Below are 17,703 nucleotides of genomic sequence, written 5' to 3'. Positions count from 1 at the left end.
TAATGAAAATATGTAGATTTCACAGTTAGTTTTGTAATTATAATAATAATACAGTGAGCAAATGTTATAACATAATAAATCATGTATTATTATTCAAAAGATATCATGAATTTTGTACTTTATTTGATCAAAAAAGAAAAACCAATTTATCTTGAATTATATTTCTAAATAAATAAAAAAATTACCATACAAATAATAATTTCTAGTTAAAATTGTTATGTTCCTCATATATAAAATGATTAAAGAATAGTATAATTATATCTTTTAGTAACCCCTCTAGACCCCCCAAATTATGCCTATGCTAAGTATTGCTTTTTATCTTCGTTTTAAACTTTTTCTTTTATTCTACTTTTTCATTATTTATTCAAGTATGATTATTTTTATTTGTGCGAAATAGGAGTTCACACAACAATATGCTCATCAAAAAGTGTACAATTAAACGAGAGAATAATAATGATATACATGATATGCTAAATAAATAAATATTTAATGATATGTTTGACAAACATATTATAAATTATTTATTTGTACCTATTATTATGATTTATGACTGTTGATGGTGTTTTATTAAATCATTAAAATATTACAAAAGACAAAACTTGACATTTTATCATGGACTTTTCTTTAAATCGGTCTTTATACTATTATAATATATTAATGTATAACTTATAAAATATCAATTAACTTCTGAATAAAAATTATAAAATATGTTCTAAATATTATTTTCCACAGCTTACAGGTTATTTTGGTAAATTAAAATATACTTATTATTTATTAAAAAGGTATTCCAATAATAACATAAATCCTCGTTAGTGAGCTTGTTTTTGAACAAGATATAATATCGTTAAAATTAGGTTTCTATTTTATTAGATTTCATAACTTGTTGACGTCGTTGAACATAAAACAACACCTATAATAATATTATGCACGACTACAAAAACAAGGAAATTTAGTTAAAAATTAACACAACGCATTGAAATATTTACATTATATTTTTATATACATCGTGATCACACTATAAAACAATATTGTATAAGATAAAAATCTAATACATAAGCTAAATATAAGGAAATATAGATTTAAAGTTATCCTTAATAATCTTATAATAACAAGTTATTGACGTAATTGAGAATAAATCGAAATTATAATAATTATGAATGATTAAAATATCAAGGAAACTTAAAGATAGGTAATAGGTATCGTTGGATTGGTGTCGAACGAGGATACGTTGAATCGGAGTGCTCTTTCGCTAGACCGAGAATAGTAACTAATATTCACAGTATAAAGATCCAATAGTAATGTTTTCGAATAATTTTAACTTTAATAGTATTTTATTTAAATAGGTATGACCTTGAGATCTAATTCATATTCAATCGTACACAATTAGGTAGGTAATATCTTATTTATCATACTTAGGAAATTGGTTAAAAATATGTGATTTTTATTTTAATTTGTTAATTTTTATTCTATTTATTCCATTTGTTTATTCTATAAGCTTGCAATGTTCATTGTTCACCAAGGATAAATTCCAATTTTTCGTATTATTCTTTTTTGATAAAGAATTACGTCTTCTACTAAGTCGTCAGAATGTTCCTTTATGAATATTTGTGCACTGTCAGAATTTGTCGGACAACCTGTAAAAAACAAAAATAGGCTAAGTATACTAAAAAATAATTATTTTTTAATATTTGCGCATGGATACACGCACCAATTGTGTCTCGTAAAAATTGAACTACTAGACTACTCTGTAGATTTAATGCCGTTTTTGCATCCAACTTCTTCAGCATCTGCAAGTCTAACCAGTAGCCATGTATGAAGGGTGTATCCGTCGGACTTTCGTGAGTGGTATTTTTTATTGTGTATAGTTTCCGAATACCTTTGGAACAGAAATACTGGCGAATCAATCTTAGATTGACTGCAATGTGGAAGGTGTGTGTGTTGATGAACAAAATTGGTTGTTGAATGTTCAAAAATGGCTCTGATTTTAACGGAAACATCCAACCGTCGATAATTATAGCAACACTGTATAGAAACAAGTAATTTGTATTTATATTTTTAACACTAAAAAAACAATTAGTATACGCAATTAAGTAAAATATAGGCGCATTATAAGTACCTAATTACCTTATTTTGAGTTATATTTAAAAAAAATTGTAAATAAATTATAATTTAATTATTAGGTACCTAATAATATGTAATATGACTTTAAATTGTTTATTGCTTATATATTGATCATTATATTTTCAAGACGTAAGACAATTTTAAAAATATTTGTATTTCATTATTTGTTTGTGCTGGTTTAGTTAATAGCATAATTTTGTAGAAAAGTAAAAGCTATTGAAAACTAACTTACCAGCTATAACGGGCTATACCTATCAGAAATGTTTTTTTTCTTTTTTTATATTGTAGGTGTACCTACTTACTAAGCTCATATTTTTGGATTTAGAATATATTTTGTAAATCCCCGTAAAATGCATGAGATTAAATCCTAGATTAAATAGTTTAAGATAAAAATTATAACTATAATAATAATAATAATAGTATAGATAAATAAATGAAATTTTTTGTGTGGTAATTTTTACCTAAACAATTACTCATTACTTAGGTAGGTACTAACTACTAGTATACTACGTAGAAATACACTTACTGATAACGACTGTCATAACATGCATTATACATTGCGGTTGCTCCACCAAACGAAAATCCAGATGTTATTATTTTGTTAACGTTAATCTTGCCCTAATTAAACACAAATTACAATAATTATTACACAATAAAATATAATAATACGCATTTCGAATGTAAAAACAATGATTTAGGAGAATAAATTTGTGTTTGTAAATTATTCATAATTCTGTACCTATAAATACTAAATAGGCATATCTACTGCATATCTACAACATCTATAAAATACTAATATTATATACACTAGCAGCTATGCCCAACTCATAATCAAGTAATTAGTAGGTACTTACATTGAATTGATTCAGATCAAACGATGACTTGAGTACGTTCTTCACGGAACCACCTGCATTGAGGTCTAAAAATGTGTTCAGAAGTTTGGTGCATTCTCTATGCCGAACTTTCAACTAAATTAACATACCGACGGTTTGTGTTTTACATATTATAGAAAATGTCTTTAGAATTTTTTAATGTACGATAATTTATAATATGACATTACTTGGCTATTTTTTAGGAGATAATTATCCGTGTTGTATGTTTTATGGAAATGTCGGTATTTGACCCACGTGGGTTTGTCCTGCTCTGCGCTTTCAGGAGAATCATAGTAATACGTAAGAGGCGATGATTTGTCTCTAAACTCAAGATAAAATATCACGGTGTTAAACAAAATGTGTTAAAACAAGATGATTAGAAAAATATATAAAAAGATAGGTACACTCGACTTTTTTTTAAAAACACAAAAATTTACTTTATAAAATAGTGTTTACTTAATGTTAAATGAATCGCTTAAACCACAAAAACCGTAGGAATCTTACTTGAAAAAAATGTGTCAATGACATTTGAAAGGGCTATTAGGTGTTCCAATTGGATATTTACTAACTTTTTTTATATTTCCAATGATTCATGAGTTTCAGAGTCTTTACAATGCGTTACTATAATTTTTATAACTAACCTGTGTTCAATGGCAGCGACTATAAATCCGTGCGACGCTAAAGTATTACAAAATTCTGAGCAAACAAATCTCGTTGCTGCATAACCGTGTGAAAATATAACAAAGGGATACGATTGTTCTTTATCCGATAGCGGTGCATCACTAATGGTTGGTATGTAATATGGTGCTGTAACGCCAAAATTAATAATATTATTTTAATATAATTTTTTGACATAGCCAACTCTAACATTCAGTATTTACTATTTTCATATCATAGTGATAATTTTGTTTTGCCACTTCCCCTCCATCCTTATAATTCAGTTTTTAACAATACAAATTGATTGTATTTTATTCGTGTTATAATGTTATATGAATAATTAGAAAAAACAAATTCAAAAATGAAAAATAAACACAATTTATCATAAATAATCCTAAAAATCCTAGTTCCATAACTGTTTACGTAATATTATTAGTTATTAGTGTTATTACCTAAATGTACTATGGTCTATGATATAAATGTGTATACAAATATTAATATTATAAATAGTTTATTAAAAAGTCATTGATGAGTGATGATAAGATCTTCATCAATTTACTATAAAAGAAATTAAAATTTAGATTATTTCATTACGATTTTAATTCACAGAAAATTAAAAATACTCACAGGTGTTGCATTACTACCACAGTACCACCTACCTATATATGGGAATGGGTTAAAGGCTAAAGCCTATAATATATACTAAGACTATAAAACCTGAGGTACCTATTAGACATATCAGTATTTATATTCAATAGTCAATACTAATTCCTAATAATGTTTTTTTCGATTGTAAGAGGAGAGAGAACTCTTTTGACTTTATATTGGTATTGTACCTAGTTATTGATAAATAAAATTCTGAGCGGTGCGATGAATTTTAACTGGCGACATATGTTTGAAATTTAGCTTAAAAACCACACCAGCAATTGTTACACAATTATTTGTAATCACAATTAAAAAAAAGTTGTACATTTCCTCATTAATATTGTTAAATCCATATTTCTTACTGCGAGGATGGCACCTGCAATTTTATATATTAGGCCTATTGTCTACAAAACTATACATTATACTTGTGCAATTAAAATAAATTATTAATATGGGTATTATAGGCGTTATAGTATGAGAAGCCTTTTAATAATATCTATATAGGTGACTGATGTGCATCTTACCTTGACGCACTAGAACATTACCCATAGACTCGTAATCCTTGGTCACGCGTTTCGTTGAACCAGAAGTTAAAATCTTCTCAAATATACGTACATATAAGACTTGTTTTGTTGGAATGTCACAATCTCTGAAATTGTGCTATTATATAACTATACCACTTTTCGCTCTCACAAACGTTGACAATAGATGTCGGTTTAATCAGAATGCTTTGAAAAATTGAGGATCAGACTCACTGGATGCGGAGAAAACGGTCGTCGTCCTATGTTTTCTTTAGACTTACCTAGTTGGCAGTTACCAACGGAATATATCGTGGTTACCTTTGGATAGTGAATGTTTAAGCTACGGTATACATTCTGGCCTTTCGACCACGGTCCACGTTGTTCATGGTACATTCACAATAGCGTGTAATCGTAAAATTTTCCGTCTTCAGTCAACAACTTTTTGCCATTTTTCCAGCCTTTTCTCCGCTTTCATCTTGCCGTTAAATTTTCATAAAACCATTCTTGTATAGTTATCTGCGAATACGTCTTAATATAGCGTGGTGTGTGTATATGCAGTGCGATGAAATCCAAGAGGTACGAAATACGAATTACGTATGTTTGCGAACATCATCATTTTCAACCCCACAAAACTGTTAGCCATTGCCCATTTGCCGATTTGCACAAGTTATACCCGTTTGTCGACGGTGGCGCGTCATGGTAAAATGCTCAGCAGCTACTCATATTATTCCCAGGACTTCAGCTTTTACTCTACCAATATTAAAATAAACTAGGATCATATGTGGCATTGTGGCATAAATAATAGATTATCTCTTTCTCTCTCTATATATAAGAGAGTCACTTACATTTGTTCATGCTAATCTCCAAATCTACTGACTTGATTTACAAGAGGTTGTTCATACATATTAGATCATTTTTCAAAGCAGGTCATAGGCTACCTAAGGCCAACCCAACACTTACTCCCGGAAAACTGGGTGGTGAAATAGGAGCGTACACCCACCGTGGCACCATGTGTCTAGTTTTTAAATATTTTTTAAGCACCTGTAGAACCATCTGTCCTGAGTTTATAGCAATGATTTTGCCTTTTTTATACAAAACCACTCACTTGATCATATTAAGGACTGCGGGTTTTAACAGTTTTAAGAATAGTTTTATTGACCCTACACCCATACACAAAAAATCTAGCGATGAAATAGAAATACACCAATATTATATAATATTATCATATAGGTACATTTGAAAAATCCATTAAGAGATAATGTTATGAGCACGCTGTCAGGATGTTTAGGAGATTTATAAAATTACAGGAGGACCTCGATGGGCTCAATTAGATATAAGTACGAAAATATGGTAGGTATATATCAATCACTTTCACAATATGTAAACGAACATAAAACAGTTAAAAATACTTAATATTGAAGAATGTACATCATTCATCAATGTTTTAAAAATGAACCAATTGGAGTGGAGTTGAGACAACCAATTTGTGCGGAGTTGGGTAATAGTATGGCCATAACATATAAAAAAAAAATGCCGCCCGGGATGATAGCTTCAGACTCCTTCTAAATACGTCGACTATATTAAATAATGATTTTGAGAATATTGCGTATTACACCTATCATTAGTCCATAGTCGTTATATATTGTAACATACGCGTGTATTACGCGATGATACTTAGATACCTTGACAAATATATTATACGCGTAGGTAATAACGGCGTAACGCATAGGTATATAATTAAAAGGATATTCGATTGTAATTTGTAACTCGTAAGTATGAAACAAATAAGTGGAGAAATTTTTGAGTATACCATTAGCTCTTGTACAGTAGGTATAGGTGCATAAATACATGAGAGGCACTACATCTTTAAATAGTAATCTATACAGGCTACTTATTAATAGTTTTTGGATTTCACATAATCACGCATATTATCTACATCGGTCTCTCTTGTATTCTATATTATATGATATTATAGAGCACATTGTAATATCTATATAATTAATAACAGTATAATAGATACGTATATATTATACGATAAATATATATAATACATGGTTCACCCAACTTCTTATACCTACTATACTATAATACATTTTTTTATATTTTGGAAGTAGTTTACTTATTGTGCACACAGAATAAATTGTAAAAAAATAATTATTAAAGATTAAAAAAATTTAAAGGCAGGTACGTGCAATTTGATATTGCTATACAGTTATTATAATGAATTAAACTTTGACATTAGTGAATTCTACTGTCATCACTCATTAGTACAATTATATATTTTAAGGAAATTGAAATGTAATCATTACCTTGGCCGATGATTGGTGGAAAATATTTGAATATGAAATAAGGTAAACGAAGAGAATTGGCAAATGCTTTCAAATACATTTCATTTGGCATCCACGGAACCCATTTATCCGAGTATTTCTGTAATTAATAATATTAATTAACTAAATTTTGATTAATGCAATTAATGTTAAAGTTGAAAATATATTATTTTTAATTTTAGTTAAGATGGGATGTCGTAACCTTGTGTGTTGATTGATTCCGTCTTCCTATTACACAACTCAGCAAAGTTTAGGTACGTTCGGAAGACTACATATTTTGCTGTATTTTATTTTTAGTCTTAACGTGAATTGATTAATTATCAAATTTGAAGGCAAGAATACCTATTATCTGTGTTCTCTGCTCATCGGTTTTCATATAAATTGTAATTATAAAGCAATTTATAAAGAGGTATGTAATATGATAAAATTAATGTTTGTATATTGCATTCAAATTAAGAAATTAAAAAAAAAAAATGACGAAAGTAGTTTCCTAAATATTATATTGCAAAGAAAGACAAAAAATGGATTCTATGCAAATTCGCTATGTTCTACGTTTGTAAGAAGGAGACAACACAATATGTGGGTACTACGCATTACGTTCTCTTAACATGATTGTTTTAGTTATAAAACTAATGTAAGTAAACTTTGTTGTTCTTTTAACTTATTCACATAGTGGCATATACAATAAAAAATAAACAACATATTTTGAAATGTTTTTAATATTGTTTTAAATAAGAAAACCAAACAAACAATAGTTCCCTTATGCGTATATTATAATATTTTAATTGCTTAGTTTGATAATAGGTCAATAAATATTATTTTTCGCATTAGTCTAGAGCCCACAGACCACAGATTTGGTCGCGCGGAACGTAATTAATTTTTATTCGTTGTGTAACTGATAGAGAAACAATTAAATAAGATTATTTTGTCACGTACTTTTAAGACTTAGGTACATCCACCTATAGCCTATAGGATATAAGCTTTACTCCTATATAATAATAACGCAATATTTGGAGCGTTCACTAAAATAGTATCGTTCACGTATAATGACATAATGTATATTAATTAATAATATAATGATAAATGAATAATACAATCGTATTAGTTATTTCATATTTCAATATTTGGCCGTATGGGATATCATTGATAATAATATTTAATATTTATTACTATTTACTATCACTTTTCTTTTTTATCAAATGAACATTAAATGAACGAAAAAGTCGTTCGCGTAATAATTGAACGCGTTCAAAATTCAAATGTCCCTCGATTGAACGCGTTCGTGGCTCGTTCACATAAAATAGAACGCGTTCTTTCCAAACACTGTAATAAAGTCACAACAATTTAAATGCAAAACCTTTGATACTCGGACCTTTAAATCTGAATTATAAGACGTATTGAAACGTCGACAATTGAGGGTTTAACAATTACAAAAATAGACATTTTAATTTGAATTAAAAGTGTGTTAGTAGGTCAAGTTGGTGGTATTTAATTCGTCTAAAAATGATTATTTTATATTTTCATAACAATAAAAAAATAATCTCGTTAAAATAAATGATAACGTAAAGTTGATAAATTTAAATATATGGTGTACCTATTAATTAAAAACTATAATAATAACTATGTTTAGCAGTCGAATAGTTCAATTGAATACGTTTGTAATATAAAAAAAAAATTAAAAATATTGGTTAGTTTGATATCCATGATTAGGTTATATAGGTACATATCTTTGATACCAAATAATAGTTGTTTACAACATATTATAATATGTTTCAAAATAAAAACGATTCAAGCGAATTTTTATCTCGTTTATCAAATTGATAATTTGATAATTTGCCTAAGCATTCGGAACTCAGCAGCCAACAAAACACAAAGTCCGATCCAGCCTATAATAATATAGGTTTGATAATTAACTTTACGAAATTAGGAATGAGGTCTCAGTCTGTATACTATCTCCATTGTCTGGCATATTATTAATTTTATAGTTAATACTGTTTATAGTGCCTATATCCAAATATGGCCGAGATACCTTTGAGCTTTGACACTGTTTTTTACTATTATTATAAACTATTTAATATGATTAAACAATAACCTTCATAGGTATGTCAATATTTTGGTCTGGACTCTGTTATTTATATTTTGAAATAAGAGTGAATAGAAAATATTGTTGCATTTCGTAAATACCTAACGGTGTCACTATTGTACAGTAGTTTTAATGTTTATTTTGTATAAGTAAAATGTGCTTTGTACAATATGTTCCGGGGGAAGTGACCGGCTGACGTCATATGAAAGTATACAAAAAATGATGAAAAAATACCCTTTAAAGAGGGGGCTTAAATTTTTATTTTTTAAATTATAGGAAATTTACCTTTTTTAAACATAACCCAATATTTTGTATTGTATCTTGAAAACTTTTCAAGATATGAACGTAATTTTTTTTTAAAGCTTTTTAATTGTCTTATCAACCAACATACGCAATTAAAACAAAAATAAGTAAATTATTTTTATTAAATTGAAAAAAGTAAACATTTAAAAAGTAACCCGTAGTAAATACTAAATTATTTGAAGTAATACTCAATTTACTTTAAAAAATATTAATTGTTGATAAAATATGTTTACTTTTTTCAATTTAATAAAAATAAATTTCCGTTTGGCAGGTTAGGTTGTGTTAAAAAAAATAGAAATTTCTCCATAACTAGAAAATAAAAAAATTAGACACCCACTTTGAAATGTTTTTTTTTCATCTTTTTTGGTAAAAGTACTTTCATATGACGTCGGCCGGTCACTTCCCCCCGGAACACATTGTATATTATGGTAATATGGTATTTATAAAAAGTTATAATTTCATACTTACATCCAATTGATCAGATGGAATGTTAGTTGGGTAGAATACTCTCGCAAAACATCCTTCTTCGGAATATTCTGTCATTAATTCCATACATCCTGTTGCGTATGGACCTAGAACATCGTAAGTTATGTCAAAGTTAATAAAATATAACAACTAAAGCTGTTTTAGTATTTATCATTTATAAATAATTCCCTCCACCAAAAAAAAAAAAAAAAATAATGTTTTAGAAAAATTAATTAAATTTATATTACTTTTGATAATAACTATTATAGAAAGAAGTCGATTGTGCAACAGTTTTTACATTTAAACTAAACCCTTCATAGCTATCTGTTTTTCATTAAATTTAAGTAGTACCTATAAGAGTAAATTTTGATGAAATAGTTATTTATTTAAGGTCTGTTAAAGAGTCTTTTATGTTATCATTTTAACTGAAACATGGCATATTAATGTTTTAATAACACCATGAATGGTTTTGTTTGTCGAAGTTCAATTTGAACTTTTAATAAATGCGATAGAGTAACTACGTTCTACGATAGAGTATATTTGTCAAAAAAAAAAATAACATTTACATTTATTGTAATTCAATTGAACCAGGTACTATTAGTTATAAGACAATTCATTTATAAAATTTACTGTCATAGGAATTTATCAGTCTCCTAATCATAATGTTGAACAATACTTATAACTAATTTAGAAAGCTACCTACAATTAAGCTCAAATATTAAAAATATTATTATAAGTAGTGATATAAATGTTAACATTTTATACAATTCCTATTATTAGTCTTAATAACTAATAACTATATTTAGATATTATAATGGCTAATGTTTACACTTTACATGATATTATGCATAATATTATATAACTATACGCGAATAGCCAATAATTCAAATTCAAATCAGGATCATAATATTGTCATTAGAAATAATAATAAATATAAAGTCGAATAATTAAATTTTTGATAATTTTGCATTTTTCCAAAATCTTAAAAGTTTTGCTGTGATAATATAAATATAGATAGGTAACAAAAATATTGAAAATATTTTAAATACCCAAAAATATAAATATAATTTGATTATCTTAATGCATTATCTCATATCGTTAAAAAATTGTCATAACTAAACGTTGATGGTGTAGAATATAGCTCTTGATATCTTAAACAAAGAATGAACAAATTTTTGAGTTTGCTTTATCAATTAATACCTCAACAAATCAAACAAACATCGGAAACTAAAATATTTGGTTACCAGTGGTATTGTAGTTTCAATTATTCACAAAGAAAATGTATCCAAACAGATTAAAACAACAACCATTTATACTAGGTATATTTAAAAAATATAATTTACCACTTATAGAATCTTCCTTACAAAAATTATTCTTAAACCCAAAGAATTATAGTATGCGGGTAAATTTCTTACTTTTAAAAATTCAAAGCATCTAACTGACAAAAAAGTATTAAAAACTAATTCAATTAATAAAAACTAAGCCGCATGAATCTTTTTCTGAATATAATTTTGACACATGTTATGCAATTTAATAGATTTTTTTCGGGAAGTAATATAAAGTAGTATTAATGTAATTAAAAATGTATATTTAGAATATATAGATTATGGGTTGTCTTGTAAGATGCGTAATTTTTTTTTCATGCAAATAAACGATAATGGTTTACGGAAGAGTAAAAACTCGCCAAACCAGATATCGTATCGTGTTTATTTGCTATTGACCTTGGTTACCTAAGGTAAGAAACGCGATCAGTATGCTATTTTTTTTGTAAATAAGAATATATTTAAGAAGTTACCAGTGCGTGGATAATTTGAAAGCTATTAAATGTTCGAAATTAACACGCTTATAATAGGTAGACAACGTTGTAGGCCCATTGTAATTATTATTATAAGATGTACGTTGCTAATAAAAAAGTAAACACAGCCCGTACACCATTATTACTGATGGCCGATGGGTTTGATATTTTCGTTCATTGGGCTGAATTGTAATACTCAGTATTTTACTTGCTTGTTCGTAAATATTATGCTGGGTCACGGGGAAATTCCCATTTTTTAAACCCAAATTTTAATTTGTACAAATTATGAGAGATTTGTGGTAACATAATTCCAAACGTTCGACCACAACTATAGCTTACTTCATGCGTATAGATAGATATAACAATATACTAATTGAATATATACCTATATAATATTGTATATAACAAACAATTCCATTTTTTTTGGTCTAGTGTAAAAATAATATTTTGAATATAAAATAATATGTAAGTATAGATTGCATAACGCATTATATAATATTAAATACCTACTCATTGTGATTGTGTTTACGTTTGACATATGTTCAACAGTGCGGAAAATATGTACACGGAAATAAAAACTCTGGAATTTTAGTTCGAGTTTACATCACCATAAAATTAAACTAAAATTTAAATCGTATTAATATTGAATTTAGTGAGGTATTCGAGGTCATTTTTAGAATAAATAAAAAATTCCAATTTGAAATAATTAAAATAGTGGAAGTATTTTTATGACTCTTGTAAGTATTAGGATATTAGGTGTTTAAAATATACCAGCGAGCGAGGGGGGAAGTTTGATGAATAAACCAAAACAAGGTATAATTGTTATGCGTACCTATGACAATTAAGTACTTAAGTTAAAAATGTAAGAAGAAATATTGTTGAATCATGTATTTGATGAGTTTATAACTTATATGGTAGTGTAATTTTTATAGTTGTTTGGATGAGTACCGGATAATTATTTTCTTTCCATAATATCTATTGGTATAATAGTATTACGTAGGTATAATGTGTTGGATTTTTATTTATTAAGCTAGTGAGCTTTGGTACTACATATTTCCAGGGCACATTTATTAATTTTGAACCAGGAGGTAATATAATTTTTCCAACCTACCACGCCTTCACAATCAGTACTTCTCTTTAACTTTATTTTGAGGGTTCCCTTTTTTTCTCGGAAAAATCAATAAATAATATATTTAATAAAGGTACCTATATAATATTACTAGCTGACACGGAAATGTTTTGCTATTGCCAGGTTTTGTGATTGTTCAACTCTTTTTGGGTGTAACGCGCTGTGGAAGCCATTTCTTTTTAAGTGTAAAATGTAAATTTTATTATATTTTAATTTATAGTCATCCCGACCGACTTGTCTGTGAGATTTACTTGTGATTATGCGAACAGTATATTATCATAATAATAATTATTAAAACTAAAATCAACCATTTACAAACAAAAATTTCCATCTTAAAGCTCAAAATCTCTGTTTAAAAACCACCCTGAGTTAGAGCTCTTGTGACAAAGCCTATTTTCTTTCTCAAGATCTAATCTATCTCTGTACCAAATTTCATCGCAATCGGATGAACGGTTAATGAATGCACAAAGGACATAGGTAGGTACAAACATTTTTTGTCTTTTATATACCCATAGATTTATTAATTGTATTAACAAATAGATATAATATTTCTCAGTAAAATCAAAACAAATTACTAAATATTACAATATTGGGAAAAAAAAATAATTTACTTGATGACTGTTGATTGGGAAATTTGTTAATTAAATAGATAATTAATAGATATACAAAGTTAATTAAATAAATTAGTTAATTCCGACTCAACGTTAAAAGTTTGAGTTATAATTTATAGTTGTATACAAATTTAAAAGTTCTTATACAATTTTTGAAAAATTCGTGATATATTAATGTATTATTTTAAAAAGAAAATATTATGGTTGCTTAAAATAAAAATATATATTTTTTTAGGAGAAAGTTATATAAAGTTTTAATAACAATTGTAGCCAAGGTATAATACATATGTCATATACTTATTCACATACATCACCCTCTCGCCTCCCCCCCCCCCCAAAAAAAAAATAATATAATTTTACAAACAATATTCAACATACAGAGAACCATGGAGATGATTGTGATTTCTATTTTTAAGTTATCATAATAATGACATAATGATTTTATGAACTGAAGTATTGTATTATTATATTATAATACAATTGTTTGCAGAATTACGAAGAACTATCAATGACATTTCATTTTGTATTGAATGTTTTTTGATTTCAATACTTAATACTTTATACGTTATGAAATGATGTTAGGGTAAAAATGGCAGATATTATATACCTACATTGAATAAATATTTAAAAATGTAATTTATCTAAAACTATGATATTTTGCATGTCAGATGGTGTTATTAAAAAAATAAAAATAAAACCAACTCATTAGTTTTTATCCAATTAATTGATTTTACATTTTGATATCTCGTCACCTACGTATTGTTTTATTAAAAAATGTACATTAGTATAGTTTATATGGATTAACCATAAAAGTCTAAAATTGTGACCATCAAAAATTTGAACGATTGTTTGATTACGATTTCGTGACAAAATATTATTATGGTCTATTATTCTGTAAGTGCACATTAAGACTTATAACGATATTATGTACCCACAGTGACCATTTTTGTCATAACTTAATTGTCTATTTTAAACGAACATAATAGGTGACTGTAGGTGGCTTAATAATAATATTATCCTATTTATTGGCAATATATCGATGAAATAATTTATCAATAGTTGGTTATCACCTTATCATAAGCAAAACATAAATTGTGGTAAAAAATTCGTACCTGTAGGATAAGGGATGTGAAGCTTTTTCGATTGTTCCTCGTCCATCGCTAACTATTATTCACGTGGCTTTAAACACGACGATTTATTTTTAAACCACTGTAGGATTAGCGCGTACTTGCACGTAGGTATACGTTGAACGTTAACGAAATCGGCGACTGAGCGGTTTTCCTACACGTTTCACAAACCATATAATCCAATGTGCAATTTTAGTGGGGACGTGTATCGCGGTTAGTTAGAATATTGGAGGTATAATGGTATATATATATATGTATATGAAAGTACCTACTACGTACACTACAGTAAAAAGATGGTTTTTTTAAAAAATAATAACGATTTATTAATGCTTAAATGTTCTTAAAGTTTTACATTTTTATGATAAATTACAATACAAAATATAAGTAATTTACTATGCAAATAAAGTTGATAAAAACTTTATGCGACCTGCACCTGATTTTTGATAATAATAATAATAATAAAATCAATTTGTTACTCATATTGACTAATGTACTTATTACAGATATAGTTAAAAAGTGTATCATAAATTGATGAAAAAAAAAAATAGCTTTTGATAAAAAGTAATTTGTATTATGATTTGTAACTCAAAGTCCGCGAAGGTCAATAATTATACGTAGGTAGGTATTTATTTTCAACAAGGTAATCTAATACATATTATTTAAATGTTTCTGAATATGACTTAGGTACTAGTGTAATATGTTTGAAATAATAACAAGGAAATGTGTATTTGATTTTATGATGCAGATAATGTATTAGTATATTTACTTCAAATGTTTAAAGTTCAAATTATATGATTAGTATTGAAATTTTTTTATCTTAAAATTTGCTCAAAAACATATTTGGTTATCTTTTTTTCCCCTCTGTATAAAACCAACAGCAGAGGAGGCTCTGTGTGAACAAGACTACAACTCAGCTGCCATATTTGGATATCTAATTTATTATCCCTTAGATTTATAAAATCGGGTGATTTATATTTTATATATTTATGTAGTCAATAATATGTCCATGATAATACTGTATAAAAAATTTACATTAAGATTTTATAAAATCTATGTTATAAAAAGTAAGGAAAAAATTCGTAGGATAAACGACCCAGTAAAATTATAATTTTAATATAATTTTAAATTATTATTTATATATACTTATATACTATTGAATGTTCAATGTTGTATGTATGTAAGTAGGGAATTTATTGGTGGTGGGATGGAGGGCTATTTGAAGCAATTGCTTCACGTATATAATGGGGGGCGAGCGGGTGGCCAGGTTCGGGTGGGTATATAAGACATACATTTCTCACCATAAATATTATAACCTATAGGTAACTAATATAGTAATATATTATGTTTGCTTCAAAGACACAAACAATTTGCTCAGACGCATAATGAATGCGTGAGTTAGAGAGAGGAATATATTGTATGATTGTGGGAAGTAACAATTATTAATATCATCACCATAAATTCTGAGAGTGGAACTGTGACATAAAATAAGTAATTGATGGTAACCATGTTACTAACCAAATTGAAGGTTAATATCATATAATTCCCCAATTAGTCAGTAAATATCAAATCTCACAATTTTCAAAATATTTTTTCCATTAACGTTAATGACATCTTAATTTTAATATATATTTTATAAATTCATAGTTTACTCAACATTTTATATTTTAATGTATTTATTGAGCACTTAAAGTTTGAAAATATACTATATACATTATAAACTACCTATATGGCTATATAGTAAACGGTGCACGAAACACAACACATAATTGTTTTTTCGAATACTTTTAAAAACTATTAAGTAATATATTTAATTACTACCAACTACCTTACCTAAAATTGAGCCTATCGAGACGAGTCCATCTAGTCCTTATGCTTTGTTCATTATATTCTTACTTTGAGTCAAGAAAACTTAGGTACTATGCTCTCGTATAAATTTGACCTACAGTGATGATTACTTTTAATGTCAGATGCAAAGAAATACTATTAACACTTTTTGACTCGGAACACTTAAGTAGGTAGGTTAGTTATGTTTTTATTGCAATAATAGTTAATACTTATAAGTTATAATGTGTGCTACCAGCTTCCGTGCAATGAACTATTTTCTTTTTTTGTCTATTATGCTAAGTTATTTGTTACATCTTCAGTTTTATATTATCTAAGGACTGAGATCTGTAAAATATGATATTAATTCAACTATATCTAACAATATTATAGGGAAAACGAAAGTGTTTAATGAAATACATTTAAGTTAGTTCGTTGTTATCATTAATATTTATGTATCACGGCTAGAGATTAAATGAGTTAGTACCTAACTGTATAATAATAATTGTATATGACGTTCATTAATATCAAGACAATTATACGTTAAAACTAAGTGAATTAAAACTGTATTACGTAGCAGTTTTGTAACTTGTGAGTGTCTATAATAAGAACTAATGTATGATGTGAAAAAAAAATTTTAACATCTATACGTAACAACCTAATCTAAACACTGGTATTGTACGAAAAGTCGCAAATAAAATTAATATAGAATACCGGATATGCTAATACTAAGGTCTGAGAATAACTTACACTGCAGTTGACAACGCCATAATTATAAACATAATACAAACAACAAACGTTATATAAAGTACGTAATAACGCGATTTATTTACGCCACAGCATTAGAATGTATAATATACTATGCAACTAATTAGCCATTGGCCTAACACGAAGTATATGATTTTTTTGTGCACCAAAAACACTTAGGTAATTTTAAAAAAAAATGCAAAACGTTTCATGTGGCATCTATAATATGTGTATAATATTCTTATATAATAATGCGATTATCTATAATAATAGTTTTTCGATAATTATTATGAAGTTGTAAGATTGTTTTTCCTTCCGTGAACCACTTATACTTATCACGTTACATCTTGGCTAACTTTATTACAATTTAGATACCTATTATATATGTTTGAACATTACTGCACGAGTAAACGGCGATGTCCAATAAAACGATTCGCGAGGTCACATTTTAACACGAATACAATGTACTTATATAGTAT

General features: G+C 27.4%; 1 protein-coding gene across 1 annotated transcript; it reads right to left on the bottom strand.

Moving 5' to 3' along the window:
- Positions 1-971: 971 nt before the first annotated feature.
- Positions 972-14,800, bottom strand: Pla2g7 (phospholipase A2, group VII). Its single transcript, NM_001162959.1, has 9 exons — positions 14,642-14,800; positions 9,998-10,101; positions 7,126-7,243; positions 3,635-3,800; positions 3,182-3,314; positions 2,976-3,089; positions 2,648-2,739; positions 1,709-2,022; positions 972-1,634 (listed from the first exon to the last, which is right to left on the bottom strand). Exons 1-9 carry the CDS (start codon positions 14,685-14,687, stop codon positions 1,513-1,515), a joined length of 1,209 nt encoding a protein of 402 aa, NP_001156431.1. The 5' UTR covers positions 14,688-14,800; the 3' UTR covers positions 972-1,512.
- Between the last annotated feature and the right edge of the window lie 2,903 nt (positions 14,801-17,703).

Source organism: Acyrthosiphon pisum, chromosome A2, assembly GCF_005508785.2.
Source record: "Acyrthosiphon pisum isolate AL4f chromosome A2, pea_aphid_22Mar2018_4r6ur, whole genome shotgun sequence".
Taxonomy (NCBI): domain Eukaryota; kingdom Metazoa; phylum Arthropoda; class Insecta; order Hemiptera; family Aphididae; genus Acyrthosiphon; species Acyrthosiphon pisum.
Note: the sequence above shows the minus strand (reverse complement) of the source record. Positions and strands in the feature narration are given on the sequence as shown.

What these genes read in the sequence shown, in the direction of transcription:
- Pla2g7 (NM_001162959.1), bottom strand. Translation starts at nt 14,687, where the DNA reads ATGGACGAGGAACAATCGAAAAAGCTTCACATCCCTTATCCTACAG. An exon ending in ATCTCCTAAAAAATAGCCAA is followed by an intron (nt 3,090 to 3,181) that starts GTAATGTCATAT and finishes ATGTTAATTTAG; the next exon opens with TTGAAAGTTCGGCATAGAGA. An exon ending in TTGATCTGAATCAATTCAAT is followed by an intron (nt 2,740 to 2,975) that starts GTAAGTACCTAC and finishes GTGTTTAATTAG; the next exon opens with GGCAAGATTAACGTTAACAA.